General features: G+C 43.5%; 4 protein-coding genes across 5 annotated transcripts in view; 1 reads left to right on the top strand and 3 right to left on the bottom strand.

Annotated features, from left to right (window-relative positions):
• Positions 1-9,346, bottom strand: part of LOC147033521 (uncharacterized) — a 42,555-nt gene extending 33,209 nt beyond the window's left edge. The window contains exon 1 of the mRNA XM_085871918.1: positions 9,264-9,346. Within this exon, the coding sequence (XP_085728044.1) occupies positions 9,264-9,346 (83 nt within the window). The remainder of the gene's footprint in view (positions 1-9,263) is intronic.
• LOC147033509 (E3 ubiquitin-protein ligase TRIM7-like) overlaps positions 1-16,189 on the top strand; it is a 1,095,521-nt gene that overhangs the window by 617,514 nt on the left and 461,818 nt on the right. The window lies entirely within an intron of this gene.
• The window catches only part of LOC147033518 (E3 ubiquitin-protein ligase TRIM7-like), a 207,795-nt gene that overhangs the window by 73,645 nt on the left and 117,961 nt on the right, over positions 1-16,189 (bottom strand). The gene's annotated exons all lie outside the window — the stretch shown is intronic.
• The window catches only part of LOC147033520 (tripartite motif-containing protein 16-like), a 51,778-nt gene continuing 45,575 nt past the window's right edge, over positions 9,987-16,189 (bottom strand). For both annotated transcript variants that reach the window (XM_085855739.1, XM_085855743.1), the window contains exons 9-10: positions 14,760-14,842; positions 9,987-12,779 (exon numbers count right to left, since the gene is read on the bottom strand). In XM_085855739.1, the coding sequence (XP_085711865.1) occupies positions 12,256-12,779; positions 14,760-14,842 (607 nt within the window). In that variant the 3' untranslated portion in view covers positions 9,987-12,255. The remainder of the gene's footprint in view (positions 12,780-14,759; positions 14,843-16,189) is intronic.

Raw genomic sequence — 16,189 nt, 5'->3', positions numbered from 1 at the left:
GAGACAAAAAGATAGACAGACAAAAAGATAGACAGACAAAGATATAGATGGACAGACAGACAGACAGACAGACAGACAGACAGACAAACATTCAGACACACAGACACACAGACAGACAGACAGACACACAGACAGACAGACAGACAGACAGACAGACAGACAGACACACAAACAGACAAACAGACAAACAGACAAACAGACAAACAGACAGACAGACACACAAGCAGACAAACAGACAGACAGACACACAAGCAGACAAACAGACAAACAGACAAACAGACAGTAAATAATGTCCATGAATGATTTGGATCGTGGTGTGAAGAGTAAACTTTACAAACATGGACATGACACAAAGGTTGGAGGGGAGGTGGAGATCAGAGGGGGTGGTGATCAGATTCAGGAAGGTATTGATACTTGTACAGATTGGGTAAAAGATTGGTAGATGGAATTTAACCTGAGGAAGTGTAAGGTGTTGGGGATGGGATAGAACAATGAAAATAGAGACAAGTAAAGGTACATTCAAAGTACACCACCCCCTTGTGAAATAAATAAATAAAGAACATACTAGACCAGCAGACAAGACCATCAAGCTCCAACCAATGAGGTCCCAATGATGTACCCCACGGGATGTTAGAAACCTCCCTCGAAGCTTCGAAATTGAACGTCGACCGTGATATCGTGGGAGGCTTCAGCCCCGAGCTCATCAAAACAACCCCCAAACAGGCACTAGACCCAACGTAGGAGGTCCCAAATGAAATCGACCTCGAATGAAGTAGCAGGACCCCCTAAATGTGGTATGAACATGAACACATTTCTGGGGGCATTAAGAGGAGCAGAACTCTTTAAAGAGCCCCTGATGACCACTCCTAACACCCCAGCAAACGCCCAAAAAGGCTTTGATCCAACTGAGAAGGTCCCGGATGAAACTGGCTCAGGTTGAAGTATTGAGGTCCTCTGAATATGGTACGACCATTAACAGACATTTTGGTGGTTGGCATCACCACGGCAGATGCTCTTAAAGGAGCCCTCGATGATCACTCCCAATCGGGGCTCGAGATCCAACATAGAAGGTCCCTGATGATACCAAATCAGGATGAAGCATCGAGGTCCTCTGAATATGGTATGACCATTAACAGACATTGTTACCTCCACCACTGAAGGTGAAGGACGTATTTTTCATTTTCTGTCTGTCTGTCTGTTTATCGCCTACAGGTCACAATTAAAAACTGATCTTCATGAAACTTCACCTCCTGGTAGAGTTTTTCATAAGGAAGAAGCCTATTGTTTTTGAGGTCAAAAGGTCAAATGGTCAACATAGGCCAAAGGTCAAGATCTTTGGTGGTCTTTCTAAAATTCTCAATTTTCACCTGATTAACTTGAAATGTGAAGAGGATTTATATTCCAGTTCATTGAATTCAACCATCAATTATTTTTAAGGTCAACATAGACCAAAAGGTAAACATAGGCCGAATTTTTAAAATCCTAAATTTTCATCTGATTGACTTGAAATTTGAAGAGTAATTGTGTATTTGGTCATTAAATTCAACCGTCAATTATTTTTAAGGTCAACATAGGCCAAAAGGTCAACATAGGCCGAATTTCTGAAATCCTCAAGTTTCATCTGATTGACTTGAAATTTGAAGAGGAGTTGTGTATTTGGTCATTGAATTCAACCATCAATTATTTTTGAGGTCCAATTTGTTTTATGGATTTTGCAGGTGTCATGCTCTGCATGACGTCTTTTTCTTGTTAATTCCCGGAATCCTTCGGATTTCGGCAATTATGTTGGTTGGTTGTGTGTGTCATTGTGTGTCTGTCTGTCTGTCTGTCTGTCTGTCTGTCTGTTTGTGTGTTTGTTTACCCTGCAGCAGACACACCATTTCAGCGATCATGACCAAACTGTGTAAAAACGTCGGCCATGATCCTACTTAGACACGTGTCGTTTTTGGTGAATCTAGGTCAAAGGTCAAGGTCACCGAAATTCTTATTTTCACAACAACGTCCGCTAAAATGGTCGTATCGACTTCAAACCAAATCCAACATTGTGCATCTTTCAATTCTGAAAAGAACCATATGTCTCATTGTGGTGTTACACCAACACCCTTCTTTGCGGTCGGGGGTCGAATGTCAGGGGGGGGGGTCGGGTCAAAACTTTCAAATTTCGATAAAAGTACCATTTCAAGTCCGATTAACTTCCAAGTTATGATCATGACCAAACTAAGTGCTATAACTCATTAAACAGTAGCACTATCGACTTATAAGAACCAAGTTGATTTCCACGTTTTTGTTTTTTCAGAGATCATGGAGATATGACAATACAAAGTTATTCTAGCAATTCCTTGCTCAATGAGCAATTTAATTTGTTCGTTTGTGTGTAGGATATCTCAAAAAGTTGTGGGCGTATTCGGATGAAATTTTGTGGACAGGTTGAGTGTGTGACAAGGACGAAGTGATTAGATTTTGGTGAAGATCCTCATCCGTATCTGGCTACTACAATTATTTCAGTGATTCTTCACCGTTGTGAGATGGGGCAAAAAATGATATAGTACTGTGTAGCGTGAGATAAAAAATTTTTATTGGGTAAGATATGTTCTCGTGGATCAGGCATTACATGACAGAGGTACGCGCTCCACCGAGTGCCCTTCGAGTTGGGGTTGGAAGTACCCCGGCAGATGATCATAAAAATAAATAAGTTACACCGAGATTTGTCCAAGATCAGATATTTTTCAAATGACCAGTCCATGAAGAGACTTTTTTCAAATGACCAGTCCATGAAGAGACATTTTTCAAATGATCAGCCAATTAAGTGACTTTTTTCAAATGAACAATCCATGAAGAGACATTTATCAAATGACCAGTCCATTAAGAGACTTTTTCAAGTGACCAGTCCACTAAGAAACATTTTTCAAATGACCAGTCCATTAAGAGACATCTATCTATAATTCCAGCAATCTCTGTGTGTGTGTCTGTCTGTTTGTCTGTCTGTTTGTCTGTCTGCGACCGCCGTTTCTCGACGACCGCCGGTCCGATCTCATTGAAACTTGCCAGGAATATTGCCGGGGTTCCGCAGATGTGCCTTCTCGAGGTTTGATATCGATCGGACAAGCGGTTCCCAAGTTACGGCCATTTTATTGCTTTTTCAGTGTTCAAAAGGTGTATATATGGCAGCTGAAGGAGTCGTTCCACCTTCTCACCTTATGCAATTTTTCCCCAAATTATTAATAACCAGACGACCACCGGTCCGATCGGATTGAAACTTGCCAGGAATATTGCCGGTGCCCCGCGGATGTGCCTTTTCAAGGTTTCATATCAATCGGACGAGCAGTTCCCAAGTTACGGCCATTTATCTGTCAACCAATCACAGGACACGGTGCTATGACGTCACGAATGACGTCACAATTAGTTTGTTTTATTATTTATTTATTTTTTGCACGATTGACATCACAATTCTTTTTCTTCTTCGTTTGGTATGACGTCACAATCGACACTGGGGACCTGATTATGTGCCTTTTCAAAGTTTGATATCGTTCTTCCTCATCCATTTCAGCTGTTTCCCAAGTGTCTCCCAACGTTTGAAAGCTGTTCTTTCCCAAGGTTTGAATTAATTAATTAATCCCAAGGTTTGGTTATTATTTCATTATTAATTAATTAAATTATTTACTCCCAAGGTTTGATTATTATTCAAATTATTAATTAATCCCAAGGTTTGAATTTTCCCGAGGGAAACAGCTGTTTCCCAAAGGTTTGAAAGCTGTTTTTTTTCCCAAGGTTGGAATTAATCGTTGTGCTTGGTAGACATTTGTGAATACATTTACAGAGAGAGGGGCAAGAGAGGAGGGGGTAGAGAGGAGGGGGGAGAGAGGAGGGGGAGAGAGGAGGGGGAGAGAGGAGGGGGGAGAGAGGAGGGGGAGAGAGAAGGGAGAGAGGAGGGGGAGAGAGAGAAGGGCGAGAGAGGGGGGTGAGAGGGGGGCCATAGAGGGGAGGGAGAGAGAGGGGCGAGAGAGAGGAGGGGACAGAGGAGGTGGGAGAGAGGAGGGGGTGATAAGGGGGTGGCAAGAGAGGGGAGGGAGAGAGGAGGGGGAGGAGAGAAGGGCGAGAGGAGGGGGAGAGAGAAGTGAGAGAGGAGGGGGGAGAGAGAAGTGAGAGAGGAGGGGAGAGAGAGAAGGGCGAGGGATGGGGATGAGAGGGGGGCAAGAGAGGGGAGAAAGGGGGATGGCAAGAGAGGGGTGGGAGAGAGGAGGGGAGAGAAGGGGAGAGAGAAAGAGGAGGGGGACAGAGGGGGAGAGAGGAGGGGGTGGGAGGGGGTGAGAGTGGGGTGAGAGGGGTGGCAAGAGAGGGGTGGGAGAGAGGAGGGGGAGAGAGAAGGGAGAGAGGAGGGGGAGAGAGAAGGGAGAGAGGAGGGGGAGATAGAAGGGAGAGAGGAGGGGGAGAGAGAAGGGCGAAAGAGGGGGGTGAGAGGGGGGCAAGAGAAGGGAGAGAGGAGGAGGAGAGAGAAGGGCGAGAGAGAGGGTGAGAGGGGGGCAAGAGAGGAGGCAGAGGAGGGGGAGAGAGAAGGGCAAGAGAGGGGGTGAGAGGGGAAGGCAAGAGAAGGGAGAGAGGAGGGGGGAGAGAGAAGGGCGAAAGAGGGGCAAGAGAGGGGAGGGACAGAGGAGGGGAGAGAGGGGGAGAGAGGAGGGGGAGAGAGGGGGAGAGAGGAGGGGGAGAGAGGAGGGGGGAGAGAGGAGGGAGAGAGGGGGAGAGAGGGGGAGAGAGGGGCGAGAGAGAGGGGTGTCACAATTCTTCTTCTTCGTTTGATATGACGTCACAATTGAGGCTGGGGACCTGATACTGCAGGCACGAAGCTGCACATTCTGGTTCGCCCCTATGGGTACGCACTAGTTTTTCAAATGCCCAGTCCATTAAGGGACTTTTTTCATATGACCAGTCCATTAAGAGGAGCGTTTTTCTGAGCCTGAACCTCCATCCATACATTTAAAAGTTTTTCTTTCCATTCTCTCTCAAACAGGGTCAGGTCTGCCAACAAAATACACTCACATTTCAAGGTGCGGCAGCACTTACACACACTTACCTGTATTTTGTCATCACCTTCTTCAATGTACCATATGGTCAACTCGTTAACACGTACAGCTTGCACACTGACACAGCACTTGCACAAATTCCGAGTTTGTCTAAAACTGTTTTTTTTCCATTAATGACATCACTTTGCGCTTTTTCCTTGCGGCGTCTTCATTACTACTTGATGCGTTTTGGTGTTTTAGGGTTCTTCTTCCTCTTCTGGGTTATTATCCCTCACTGCACCGTACTCGTACTGTGCAGGTTTTTATAGATACTCTATTTTAATCATAAAAGTCATGTACAGTCACAAGGTTATTTCAGTTATTAAAGTTATTTAATCACAAACATTGTTTTCGATGATCCGGTCCAATTCAGTATCAAGGTAAACAACCTCTCCACATCACCAGTGGAAATATTTCACTCGATCATGGAAAAGGAGGTCGACACTGACTGAACGACCCCTGAACAACGTTTGCAGCATCTCCAAATTGAGTGATAACGAGTGTGATGTCTTGAAGACTTCTCAAACGAAGAGCTGGTCGGAATCTGTTCAGAAAGCTCCGAGTATCTGGAAGGGACCTCTTTCTGATCGTTTTAGCACGGTGACTGCAGAGATCAACTCAAAGGAAGAGATGGACGATGTGGATGCAAAGCAGTCTCAATGGCTGAAGAATTTCACTGCAGTGAAGCGGCCAGCTTCTGATCCGCTTACACCGGCTCCTGCTGCTAAATCCTCAATTCCTGAGGCTGGTGATGGAAGTTCACTTCCATCGACCGACGGAAGAGGAGTGCTGAAAGTAGAGTGCATTTTCTATGGAAGAAAATCAAGAAGAAGTGGAGAAACACACATGAAGCCTTGTCGGAGTGCCTCACTGTGGATGGTTGCAAATCCATTCTTGAAGCAGCCCACAAGAATGACGACCAACACATCATGTCGGCCTTCCTGAATGGAGGTGATCATTGTGAAAAAGGCAAAATACCACAAGTCGTGTTGACGAGCCAACCTGAAAAGTTCTGTGAATTATGCACCCAAAGTTGATCAAATATCTGTCATGAGACTCCACTGTGAAACATACAAGATGATCGTCACATTTGTCCATGGAGAAATCATCGATGGGATGTGGGCAATGCTGGCCACATCACTCCTCGAGTTATATTCAGCTGAATATGTGGGCAGAGGTGGTTCACAAGATGACATTGAACGCTGCACAATCTATTCACCAACATCAAAGATCAAGGAACCATTCAGGTCGGGCTATCACTTTCATCAAGTTTAGTTTGAGTGTTAACGTGTGGGTAATGGAACCCGAGTAATCAAATCATGGAATTAACCGGTCCCCTATCACTTTCATCAAGTTTAATTTGAGCATAAAATTGAAGGTAGTGGAACCCGAGTCATCAAATCATGGAATTAACCGGTCCCTATTACTTTCATCACGGTAAGTTTGGGTATAAACTTGTGGGTAATGGAACCCGAGTAATCAAATAATGTTATATAGCGGTCCCCAATCAATTTCATCAAGGTTAGTTTAAGTGTTTACGTGTAGGTTATGGAACCTGAGTAATCAAATTATGGAATTATCCGATCCCTTATAACTATCATCACCGTTCGTTTGAGTCTAAACTTGTGGGTAACAGAACCCAAGTAACCAAATCGTTTAATTAGCCGGTCCCCTCTCACTTCCGTCAAGTTTAGTTTGAGTATAAACTTGTGGGTAACAGAACCCAAGTAACCAAGTCATGTAATTATCCGGTCCCCTATCACTTTCACCAAGTTTAGTTTGAGTATAAACTTGTGGGTGACAGAACGCAAGTAATCAAATCATGTAATTAGCCGGTCCCCTCTCACTTTCACCAAGTTTAGTTTGAGTATAAACTTGTGGGTGACAGAACGCAAGTAATCAAATCATGTAATTAGCCGGTCCCCTATCACTTTCATCAAGTTTAGTTTGAGTATAAACTTGTGGGTGACAGAACGCAAGTCATCAAATCATGTAATTAGCCAGTCCCCTCTCACTTTCACCAAGTTTAGTTTAAATATAAACTTGTGGGTAACAGAACCCAAGTAACCAAATCGTTTAATTCGCCGGTCCCCCATCACATTCATCAAGTTTAGTTTGAGTGTTAACGTGTGCGTAACAGAACCCAAGTAACCAAATCGTTTAATTAGCCGGTCCCCTATCACTTTCGTCAATTTAGGTTTGAGTATAAACTTGTGGGTAACAGAACCTAAGTACCCAAGTCATGTAATTATCCGGTCCCCTCTCACTTTCACCAAGTTTAGTTTGAGTATATACTTATGGGTAACAGAACGCAAGTAATCAAATCATGTAATTAGCCGGTCCCCTATCACTTTCACCAAGTTTAGTTTGAGTATATACTTATGGGTAACAGAATGCAAGCAACCAAATCATGTAATTATCCAGTCCCTTATCACTTTCACCAAGTTTAGTTTGAGTATATACTTATGGGTAACAGAACGCAAGTAATCAAATCATGTAATTAGCTGGTCCCCGATCACTTTCACCAAGTTTAGTTTGAGTATAAACTTGTGGGTAATGGAACCCGAGTAACCAAATCATGAAATTAGCCATCACATGGTATCACTGGAAATTTGAAGAGCATTTGCATTTCAGGTCACTGAATTCAACCACCTACTCATTTTTAGGTAAACATAGGCCAAAAGGTCGACATAGGCCAATCGGCCAATTTGGGCGAAATTTTCTAAAATCCTCAGTTTTCATCTGATTGACTTGAAATTTGAAGAGCATTTGCATATCAGGTCACCGAATTCAACCACATATTAATTATGAGGTAAACATAGGCCAAAAGGTCAATGTAGACAAAAAAGTAAACATAGGCCAAATTTGTAAAATCCTTAATTATAATCCATTTAACTTGAAATTTGAAGAGCATTTGCAAATCAGGTCACTGAGTTCAACCACTTACTAGTTTTTCAGTAAATATAGGCCAAAAGGTCGACATAGACCAAGAGGCCAAATTTTCGAAATCCTCATTTTTCATCCAATTGAGTTGAAATTTGAAAAGGATTTACATATCAGGTCACTGAATGCAACCAGCCGTTTTTTGTGATCACCATAGGTGTATAGGTCAACACAGACCAAAAGGTCAGCACAGGCCAAATTTCTAAAATCATCAATTTTAATCCAATGAACTTGAAATTTGAAGAGCATTTTCATGTCAGGTCGCTGAATTCAATGAAGAATTAATTTTAAGGTCAAAAGGTCAACAGATGGCTAATCTCTAAAATTGATAGAGAGGGCCAAAAACTAAATATATCACTATATCTCAAAAGATTGTAGACGAGTGATGACAAAACAAGGTGGATGAGTTGGACAGGTGACAAGAACAAGCGACTTCGATTTTGATTCAGATCCAGCCCATCAGTGGGAAACAAAACGTAAACTGTTCCACCTGGCAGAGATATGAACTCCACCGAGTGCCATTCTACTTTGTGCTGTTTTGTCAAGTTGTCATCCTACGAGTGATTTTTCATTTGTTTGTCTGTCTGTCTGTCTGTCCGCACAAAACTTTCGGGTTTTCCTCCGCAACTGCTTGTCGGATTGAGATGAAATTTTCATCATTGGTGCAACTACACATGGAGAATGTTTCAATGATAACTATGACATCACAAGTCACGTAGTGTAGCAGCCGTATTGGAAAACGGAAAAACTTTGGATCTCTATATCTCTGAAACCGCACCAAGGGAAAGTTTGAAACTTGGCAAATAGCAAGTACTCCTCAAGGGGAATGAGAGTGATTTTTTTAAAATGACATCATAGGTGCCCTCGTTATGACGTCATAATTGCATATGTAGAACGCCACATCCGATCAGTATGACATTTTTTGAGGGTCATTTCGGGATAAAATATTAACAGAAAAAAATTTCATGATGTCATCAGTCACATGATTTGCAGCCATATTGTTTTTTTTTTTTTTTAAACCTTCAAAAATTGTCTTCTCTGAAATGGCTGAAAATATCGAGGCAAAACTTTACACATTTGACCGCCTATCCATGAGGAACAAAAGATTCACACATATGATGTCATATGTCACATGGTTTGGCTGCCATATTGGATTTACCTGAAAACTTATTAAAAAATACACCACTCAAAAGAAGTCTTGGCAAGGGTTTGCAATCTCTGATTGCTCTTATTCTTGTTCTTGTTGTTTTGTTGCGACTGTGCCTGCTATCATCACCCTCTCCCATTGGCTGCTTTGCTGGCAAGGTGATTGTCTTGGCATGACGCGCCACAGGTGATGACGCCATGGTCAAACGGCCCCTGCCTGTCTCTTCAGTTTTGCAGAAAACTCCACATTGTGTCATATCGTATGTTCCTCCAACCCACTGATTAAGAGACTGCAGCGGTGTCACTCTAAGCTGATCTGGAAACCTCGACTTTCCTGGGTTTACATCCGACAGACATCATCACTCTGATCGTACATGGGCAGGGAATCAAAAATATGGGAAGAAAGTTAAAAATGAAAGCTCAAAACAGGGAAAATAACTCCATGTCATGCCCATTCAAAATGTGGCATGAAGGAGGGAAAATTAATTTCAAGTGTTGAAGAGAAAGAAGAAAACTCCAGGGTCTTCAGAGTGACAGGGGTCTTTGTACACATGATCCTGGCAGCACTAATCTGGTTCTCATACATCTTGTCCTCAGACTCACTCTGAATAACTAACCAACTTATCCCTTCATTAACCCTAAAAGTCTCGTAACAACATAGTCACTTCCAATTACCCGTTAATACAGGATTCCTCAGAGCTGGGATATTTCGTCCAGAGAGATGGTCCAAACGGTCTTTTATGACACTACATTTAAGAAATACTCCACCGTTCCCCAAGGTTGCCCAAATGAGCCAAAATCGACGGCAAACACACACAGGAAGTAGATGGCTGAAACACATTTTCTCACATTTGAAAGGGTTTATTTGAAAAGCAAAGTACAGGGAAGAGGGTCGACAAGACTCCGTCATAAAGGGAACAAATCAAGAGATTCAAAAGACACAAAGAGGAGCATGAGAATATAAGAACTTATATACAATGATGAGAAACAAAACGTAAATCATAACCCACTGGGCACCAGAGATCACACTCGCACAACAAAACAATAATGCAGGCGGGTCTTCCCTTTGTCTTCGATGCGCAAGGTGGATGCAGGACTCGATGCAGCCTGGTTTAGAAACCAGGTGTAAGACGCGAGCCAGTGATCATGGTGTCCAAAGATGAAGTAAAACAGCCAAAGGCAGAGCCGGCGATGAGGAGACCTTCAACAAGGCCACGTGGTCCTCTTTGTCCTCCCCAACGAAGCCTCCTGGTCGGTACTTCTTCTTACTCCTCAAAGTACTTCTTTGCACTCCGTGCATGTGGAGCTCTCCTGTCTGAGGTCTTTCTTCTTCTCTCGAAAGACCAGGGTGATACCAGCTTGACTCTATCCCAAAACTTCTGCAGAGTGAACCACGATAATTTCTGCCTCACAAGAACCTCTGTGAACCACTTGCCCGACGTCCTTCCACACGAGCGTTTCTTGGTTCTCTTCTGGTGGACGGAGTTCTCTTCTTCCTCCTGAGTGGTGTTGTCCTCTGGGGTGCTACCCATGGGGGTGGCCCCAATAAAAATAAATGTCCATATTTTCTTGCAGGCTCCACAGCGCTGCCGTGACTGGCACACACTGGCTAGAGAGATCGTAATCGGCCAAGTTGCACAGGTAACTCGTGTGCCTCTGTGGTGGGAAGTCCACACCTTGCCCAACCCAAAAAGAAGAGGTTTTGCATTCACAAAATTAATTTAACTACCCTATCTACAAATTACATACACTGCCTTCTCAGTGTCACAGGAAACAAACAACTTACTCTAACAGATCCCTGTTACATGGCAATCTAACTGATTCGAAACACCCGGACCATACCACACTCACCACAGTCCAGCTATGGCTCCTCTCCTTACATGTAACAATAGGTATATACACCACGCAGCATGTATTATATTGTTTTATTAACCTCCACCATCGAAGATCGGAGGTTACTGTTTTCACCCCTTTCTGTTTGTTTGTTTGTTTGTTTGTGAACAGTATTACGGAAAAACTCCTCGACGGATTTCGACGAAACTTGGTGGGGTGTTTTCGGTATGATCCACGGATCATGCCATGAGATTTTGGACTTGGTCCAAAATCCAATATGGCCGCTATGGCGGCCATTTTGAAAAAATATTTGAATTTTTTTTTTGCATTTCTACATGTTTTAAGTGATTTCCAACTCCCCCCCCCCCAAAAAAAAAAATGTTAGAGAAAAAAAAATTGCATCTTTTTTTTCAAAAAAATTTCTTTTTTTTTTTGCATTTCTACATGTTATAAGTGATTTCCAACAAAAAACATGCCAAAATTATAATTGCGGCTAATTTTGGAACTTCAGGTGGATACACCCATGTAAAATCAATTTCTGTCTCAAGGAATCGAGTTATGACGAATGAATTGAGTATGTAAAAGTTTAAAGTAAAAGGGAAAGTTGCAAACTATAACCCTGTGAGCACTGTTGACGTCAAATTGAATGAATAGGATATCAGGTTCACTTGAGTGACCTAGCAGTGTTGGCGGCGGATGTTTTGCACTCTACCGAGTGCTCCCCCTCTAGTTTTCAACATGTAATTATAGAGCATTGCTCACAATAAGTACACATTATGTCTAAACTGTATTAGGAGGTCAATAGGTATTTTGGATTGAAACAAAAGTGGGAAACTTTAGACTCAGCATAGAATTTATAATATTTGTTTGTCAACAAAATCATCAAGTAAACACAACAGGCTGCTGCAGATGTACTGAGTTAACTTTGATCTGTCTTGTCTGGGTTCGATGTTCGAACCTACTACAAAATGTCAGATGGGTGCGTCACAGTTGGGGCGTTGATGATGCTTCACAGTGTTCCGTCACTCAAATGAACATTAAGCCATTGCCCCATCTGATTACATCAGTTGTTGGACATTAAGACTGGTCTCTCGCGTCACTGTAGACTGGTCATCTCTGGAACCCTGAAAAAATATAAATTAATGACCAATTTGCATTGAGGCAAACATCAGGCCTGACCATCCTGCACGTGAAAGCCGTAAACAAAACGGTTTGGCCAAATGTCCAATTGTGGTCGACAAAGAAATAACAGACAAAATCATCACAAATAACACCACTAGAAGTAGAACTGCACAGAACCACCCAAGCCAAGGATCCAGAAAGCGGGTTTAACGAGGTCCATGAAGTTCCCCCTGAACACGTGAAGGATCCGAGAGTCCCCGAAACATCTCAAACATCCCGTCTCGCAATCCAACAAGAACCCCAACCGTTCTAGATTCCACGACACGGCCAGGCAGGTTTGTTGTTCGTTGTGCATTGCTTTGTATTGGTGTTTACATTTCTGTATACACCACGACTCAGGATTCGCTCCCAACACGCTCTCTTTCCCTCCTCCTTTGCGCTCCATGGAGTTCAAAGCGACTCCGATTCTGCACCAACGACTCAAACTCACATCAACCTCCCAGTAGTGACGGCCCGAGGAGAAACTTTCAACGGAAAGAACTTGTTGACAAACATCAAACCGATCAGGGTGTTCTGGGTATAACTGTTTGCTTGTGGTTAGAATCGCCTTCCTTCGGTCTTTGGTGATCACGATCAATGGATTTGCAGTGTTTGGGTCAAGTCTCGGAGTCTCTCCATCTGTGAACATAAAAAGTCATGCCACGGCCTTTGTAAGACAAATGGAGGAACCGAGCGAAGTGAGAGGGTTATTCATGAGAAATAATTTGTTTCTTCAACAAACAATATCAATGTCTAAAATTGCACTTATACTCTGATAGTGTAAGTTGTGTTTCATTTTTAAGTCAATTTAATACTTCTTCATCAGCTTTTTTTAACGTATATGAATAACTTTTTGGCTTCACCCTCAGGAGTGTAGCCAGTGTTGAAGGAAGTTCAAATTTAATGGGAATTTTTGTGAATCCAGAACATTCCAAGCTGGAGGGGGCGGGGGGGGGGATTTTTCAGGCCATTCCTGGGGCATGACGCCTTTCAAGTGTGGCTGGACTTTGTATTCCACACTGGTGTGTGTGGCAAAGGAGAATGACCATGTACTCATTGACAGTCGCTGGAGGATGCTCCAGACCTGCAGGGTCGACCACAATGCTCAGTTTGTCAATACTGACCATAGGCTTATTGTAGCAACTCTGAAGTTGCAGATCAAATCCAGGACAATGGTACCATTCTCGGCTGTATGATGGCAAGCTCAAGGATGAGAGGGTAGCTGAGGAGTTTGTGAACAAGTTAAGTGGAGATCTGGGGGACTGGGTGTTTTAGGGGATCTGAAGCAGTTGTGGAGTTCCTTCAAGACTACAATCTTTGATGTTGCCAGTGGTTTTCTTGGAACCCACCGAAAGACGAAGAAGAAATTTGTCTCACATGGGACACTGGATACCATTGATCAGAGTCGCAAGGCCAAACTTAATGGCAGAACTGAGCTCTTTAGAGAACTTAGTTGTAAAACTATATATTCACCGAGAGCAGACAAGGAAGCCTATGCGTGAGGAATTTGTGAAGGGGTAGCGCATAACCTATGGTCAAGTGATTTTCATCCTGCTCACAGAGGAATCCATGTATTGAATTGCTCCAAGCCTGTCCCTCGGTGTACTGCAGTTAGACCAGAGGGGGGTGAGCTCTCGACAGGGGAGTCTGAAATGCCTGCCGGGCTGGTTACTTTGAGCAGCTGTACAAGGATGACCCACCAGCTGTTGAGTTGGATGTCAGGGTAACTATCCCTTTTGCTGACCCTCCAATCAACTGTGATCCACCATCGTTTGTAGGAACACAGGCTGCGGTGAACCAGTTAAAGGGGAATAAAGCTCCTGGGATCTGAGCGGCATCCACGATAAACTTCTCATGACTGGCGGAAATGCTGTACTCGTGACGTTCCTTGCAGTTCTGTGCTCTGTTTGGAGCACAGGCGTCATCCCAACCGACTGGAAGAGGGGTCTTGTTGTCCCTCTCTCAAAGGGGTAGGGTGATCGCCAGGGTGATGCAACAACGACAGAAGGGTGATGCTGCTCTCAGTGCTGGGCAAGATCTTTGCTCTGATAATTCTTGGTAGGGTTCGCCACCATCTATTTGAGCACCAGCACCAAGAGCAGTCTGGTTTTACACCAAAGAGGTCAATGATTGCCTGTATCCTTACTCTTTGGGTCCTCAATGAACGCAGCTGACAGTTTCAGCAGGGGATGCTTGCAGCCTTTGTTGATCTGCACAAAGCGTTTGAACCAGAGTCCATCCCTCCAGGCCCTAAAGTACATACTGTATCGATCAACACTGTCGAAGAGTTGGTGTTTCAAACAGTGAATTTTCTCTTATTTGGAGTATCATACAGTTCCCAGGTTACCTCTTGCTCACTTTAGTGGGCAGGTTGTAATAGATTTGCATTTCATCATAATATACAAAATCGCAACAAAAAATGCCTTTAATTATTAATTTTTATTTCAACTTGCTTATTCCCAACTGCATTTTATCCAATCTCATTTTCCCATTCCTCCTCCCTCTTCCCCATTCCAAGCTCCACACCCCCATTATATCCTCACCTCCCATCCAACTTACTTATTCTCCATTCCCAGCTCCACACCCCCATTGTATACCCCAACCTCCCCTCCAACTTACATTGTGCTCTCAAGGTGTTCGGCTCAAAGCCTGTGTACAATAATTGGGCTGATGCACCTTGATCACATTGCCTGACATTGCTGCTGCAACACAAGAAAAACAAACAATTTCAATAGTTTATTAAATTAACTTATTGAAAACGCCAAAGATGAACATTCAGATCGAAGACTAAAATATTAATTTGTGGAGAATAAAAATTTGGATGCTATTATGACCATGGAATGATTTGACAACCTTTTCACGATTCATCTATTCAGCACAAAAATAAAACCCAGTGTACATGGTTTGAGAAGACAGTAATGACCTGGTGATGTGGTTACGTTGTTTGTAAAATTTTGAGATTATTCATTGTGAGAGGTGAGTTCAACAAAGCCTGGTGTTGGCGCAGTGGTAAGGGCAGTGGCTTGGGACCCAAGAGGTCCTGAGTTCAAGCCCCGTTGGGACACTGAATTAATATATGTATGTATGTATGTATATATATATATATATATATATATATATATATATATAAAAATATATATAAACCAAGTCGAAAACACCAGGGGGTTGACTCAGCCTGCCATCCTTCCGAGGTCGGCGAAATGAGCACCAGTTGTACTGGGCCCGGTGTATGCCCCGGTTAGAATAGGTGTACCATATCCCTGTGTGTCGTAAGAGGCGACCAGGGTTGCGTCAGGAAGGGCATCCGGCGTAAAAACCTATGCCAAATCATTATGCGGACAACAAAACGAATTTCCATACCGGATCGGTCGAGGCCCGGGTTACCAACGACCGACACCGGTACCGGTGGTCAGCAGGGTACCAGTGGAAATTGTGCTACTGCTGGGCGAAGGAGGAGAAGGAGACGGGGAATGCGAGTCCGGAGGCAGTGGGAGAGGGGGAAGGGTAGAAGTGTGGAGGTGAGAGTTGGAACTCTGAATGTTGGGACGATGACTGGCAAAGGGCGAGAGTTGGCTGATATGATGGAGAGAAGAAAGGTGGACATACTGTGTGTACAAGAGACCAAGTGGATGGGGAGTAAGGCGAGGAGCATTGGAGGTGGTTTCAAACTGTTCTACCATGGTGTGGATGGGAGGAGAAATGGTGTCGGGGTAATCCTGAAGGAAGATCATGTCAAGAGGGTATTGGAGGTGAGGAGGGTGTCTGACCGAGTGATGAGTGTGAAGTTGGAAATTGAAGGGGTGATGATGAATGTCATCAGTGCATATGCCCTACATATGGGGTGTGAGATGGAATATAAAGAAGATTTCTGGAGTGAGTTAGATGAAGTGGTGGAGAGTGTATCCAAGGATGAAAGAGTGGTGATTGGAGCAGATTTCAATGGACATGTTGGGGAAGGGAATAAAGAGGATGAGGAGGTGATGGGGAGGTACGGTCTCAACAAGAGAAATGTGGAAGGGCAAATGGTGGTAGAGTTTGCAAAAAGAATG

The sequence above is a fragment of the Eptatretus burgeri genome, chromosome 2 (assembly GCF_056783735.1).
Source record: "Eptatretus burgeri isolate ZD-2024b chromosome 2, Ebu_testis_v1, whole genome shotgun sequence".
NCBI classification, from domain to species: Eukaryota; Metazoa; Chordata; class Myxini; order Myxiniformes; family Myxinidae; genus Eptatretus; species Eptatretus burgeri.
Note: the sequence above shows the minus strand (reverse complement) of the source record. Positions and strands in the feature narration are given on the sequence as shown.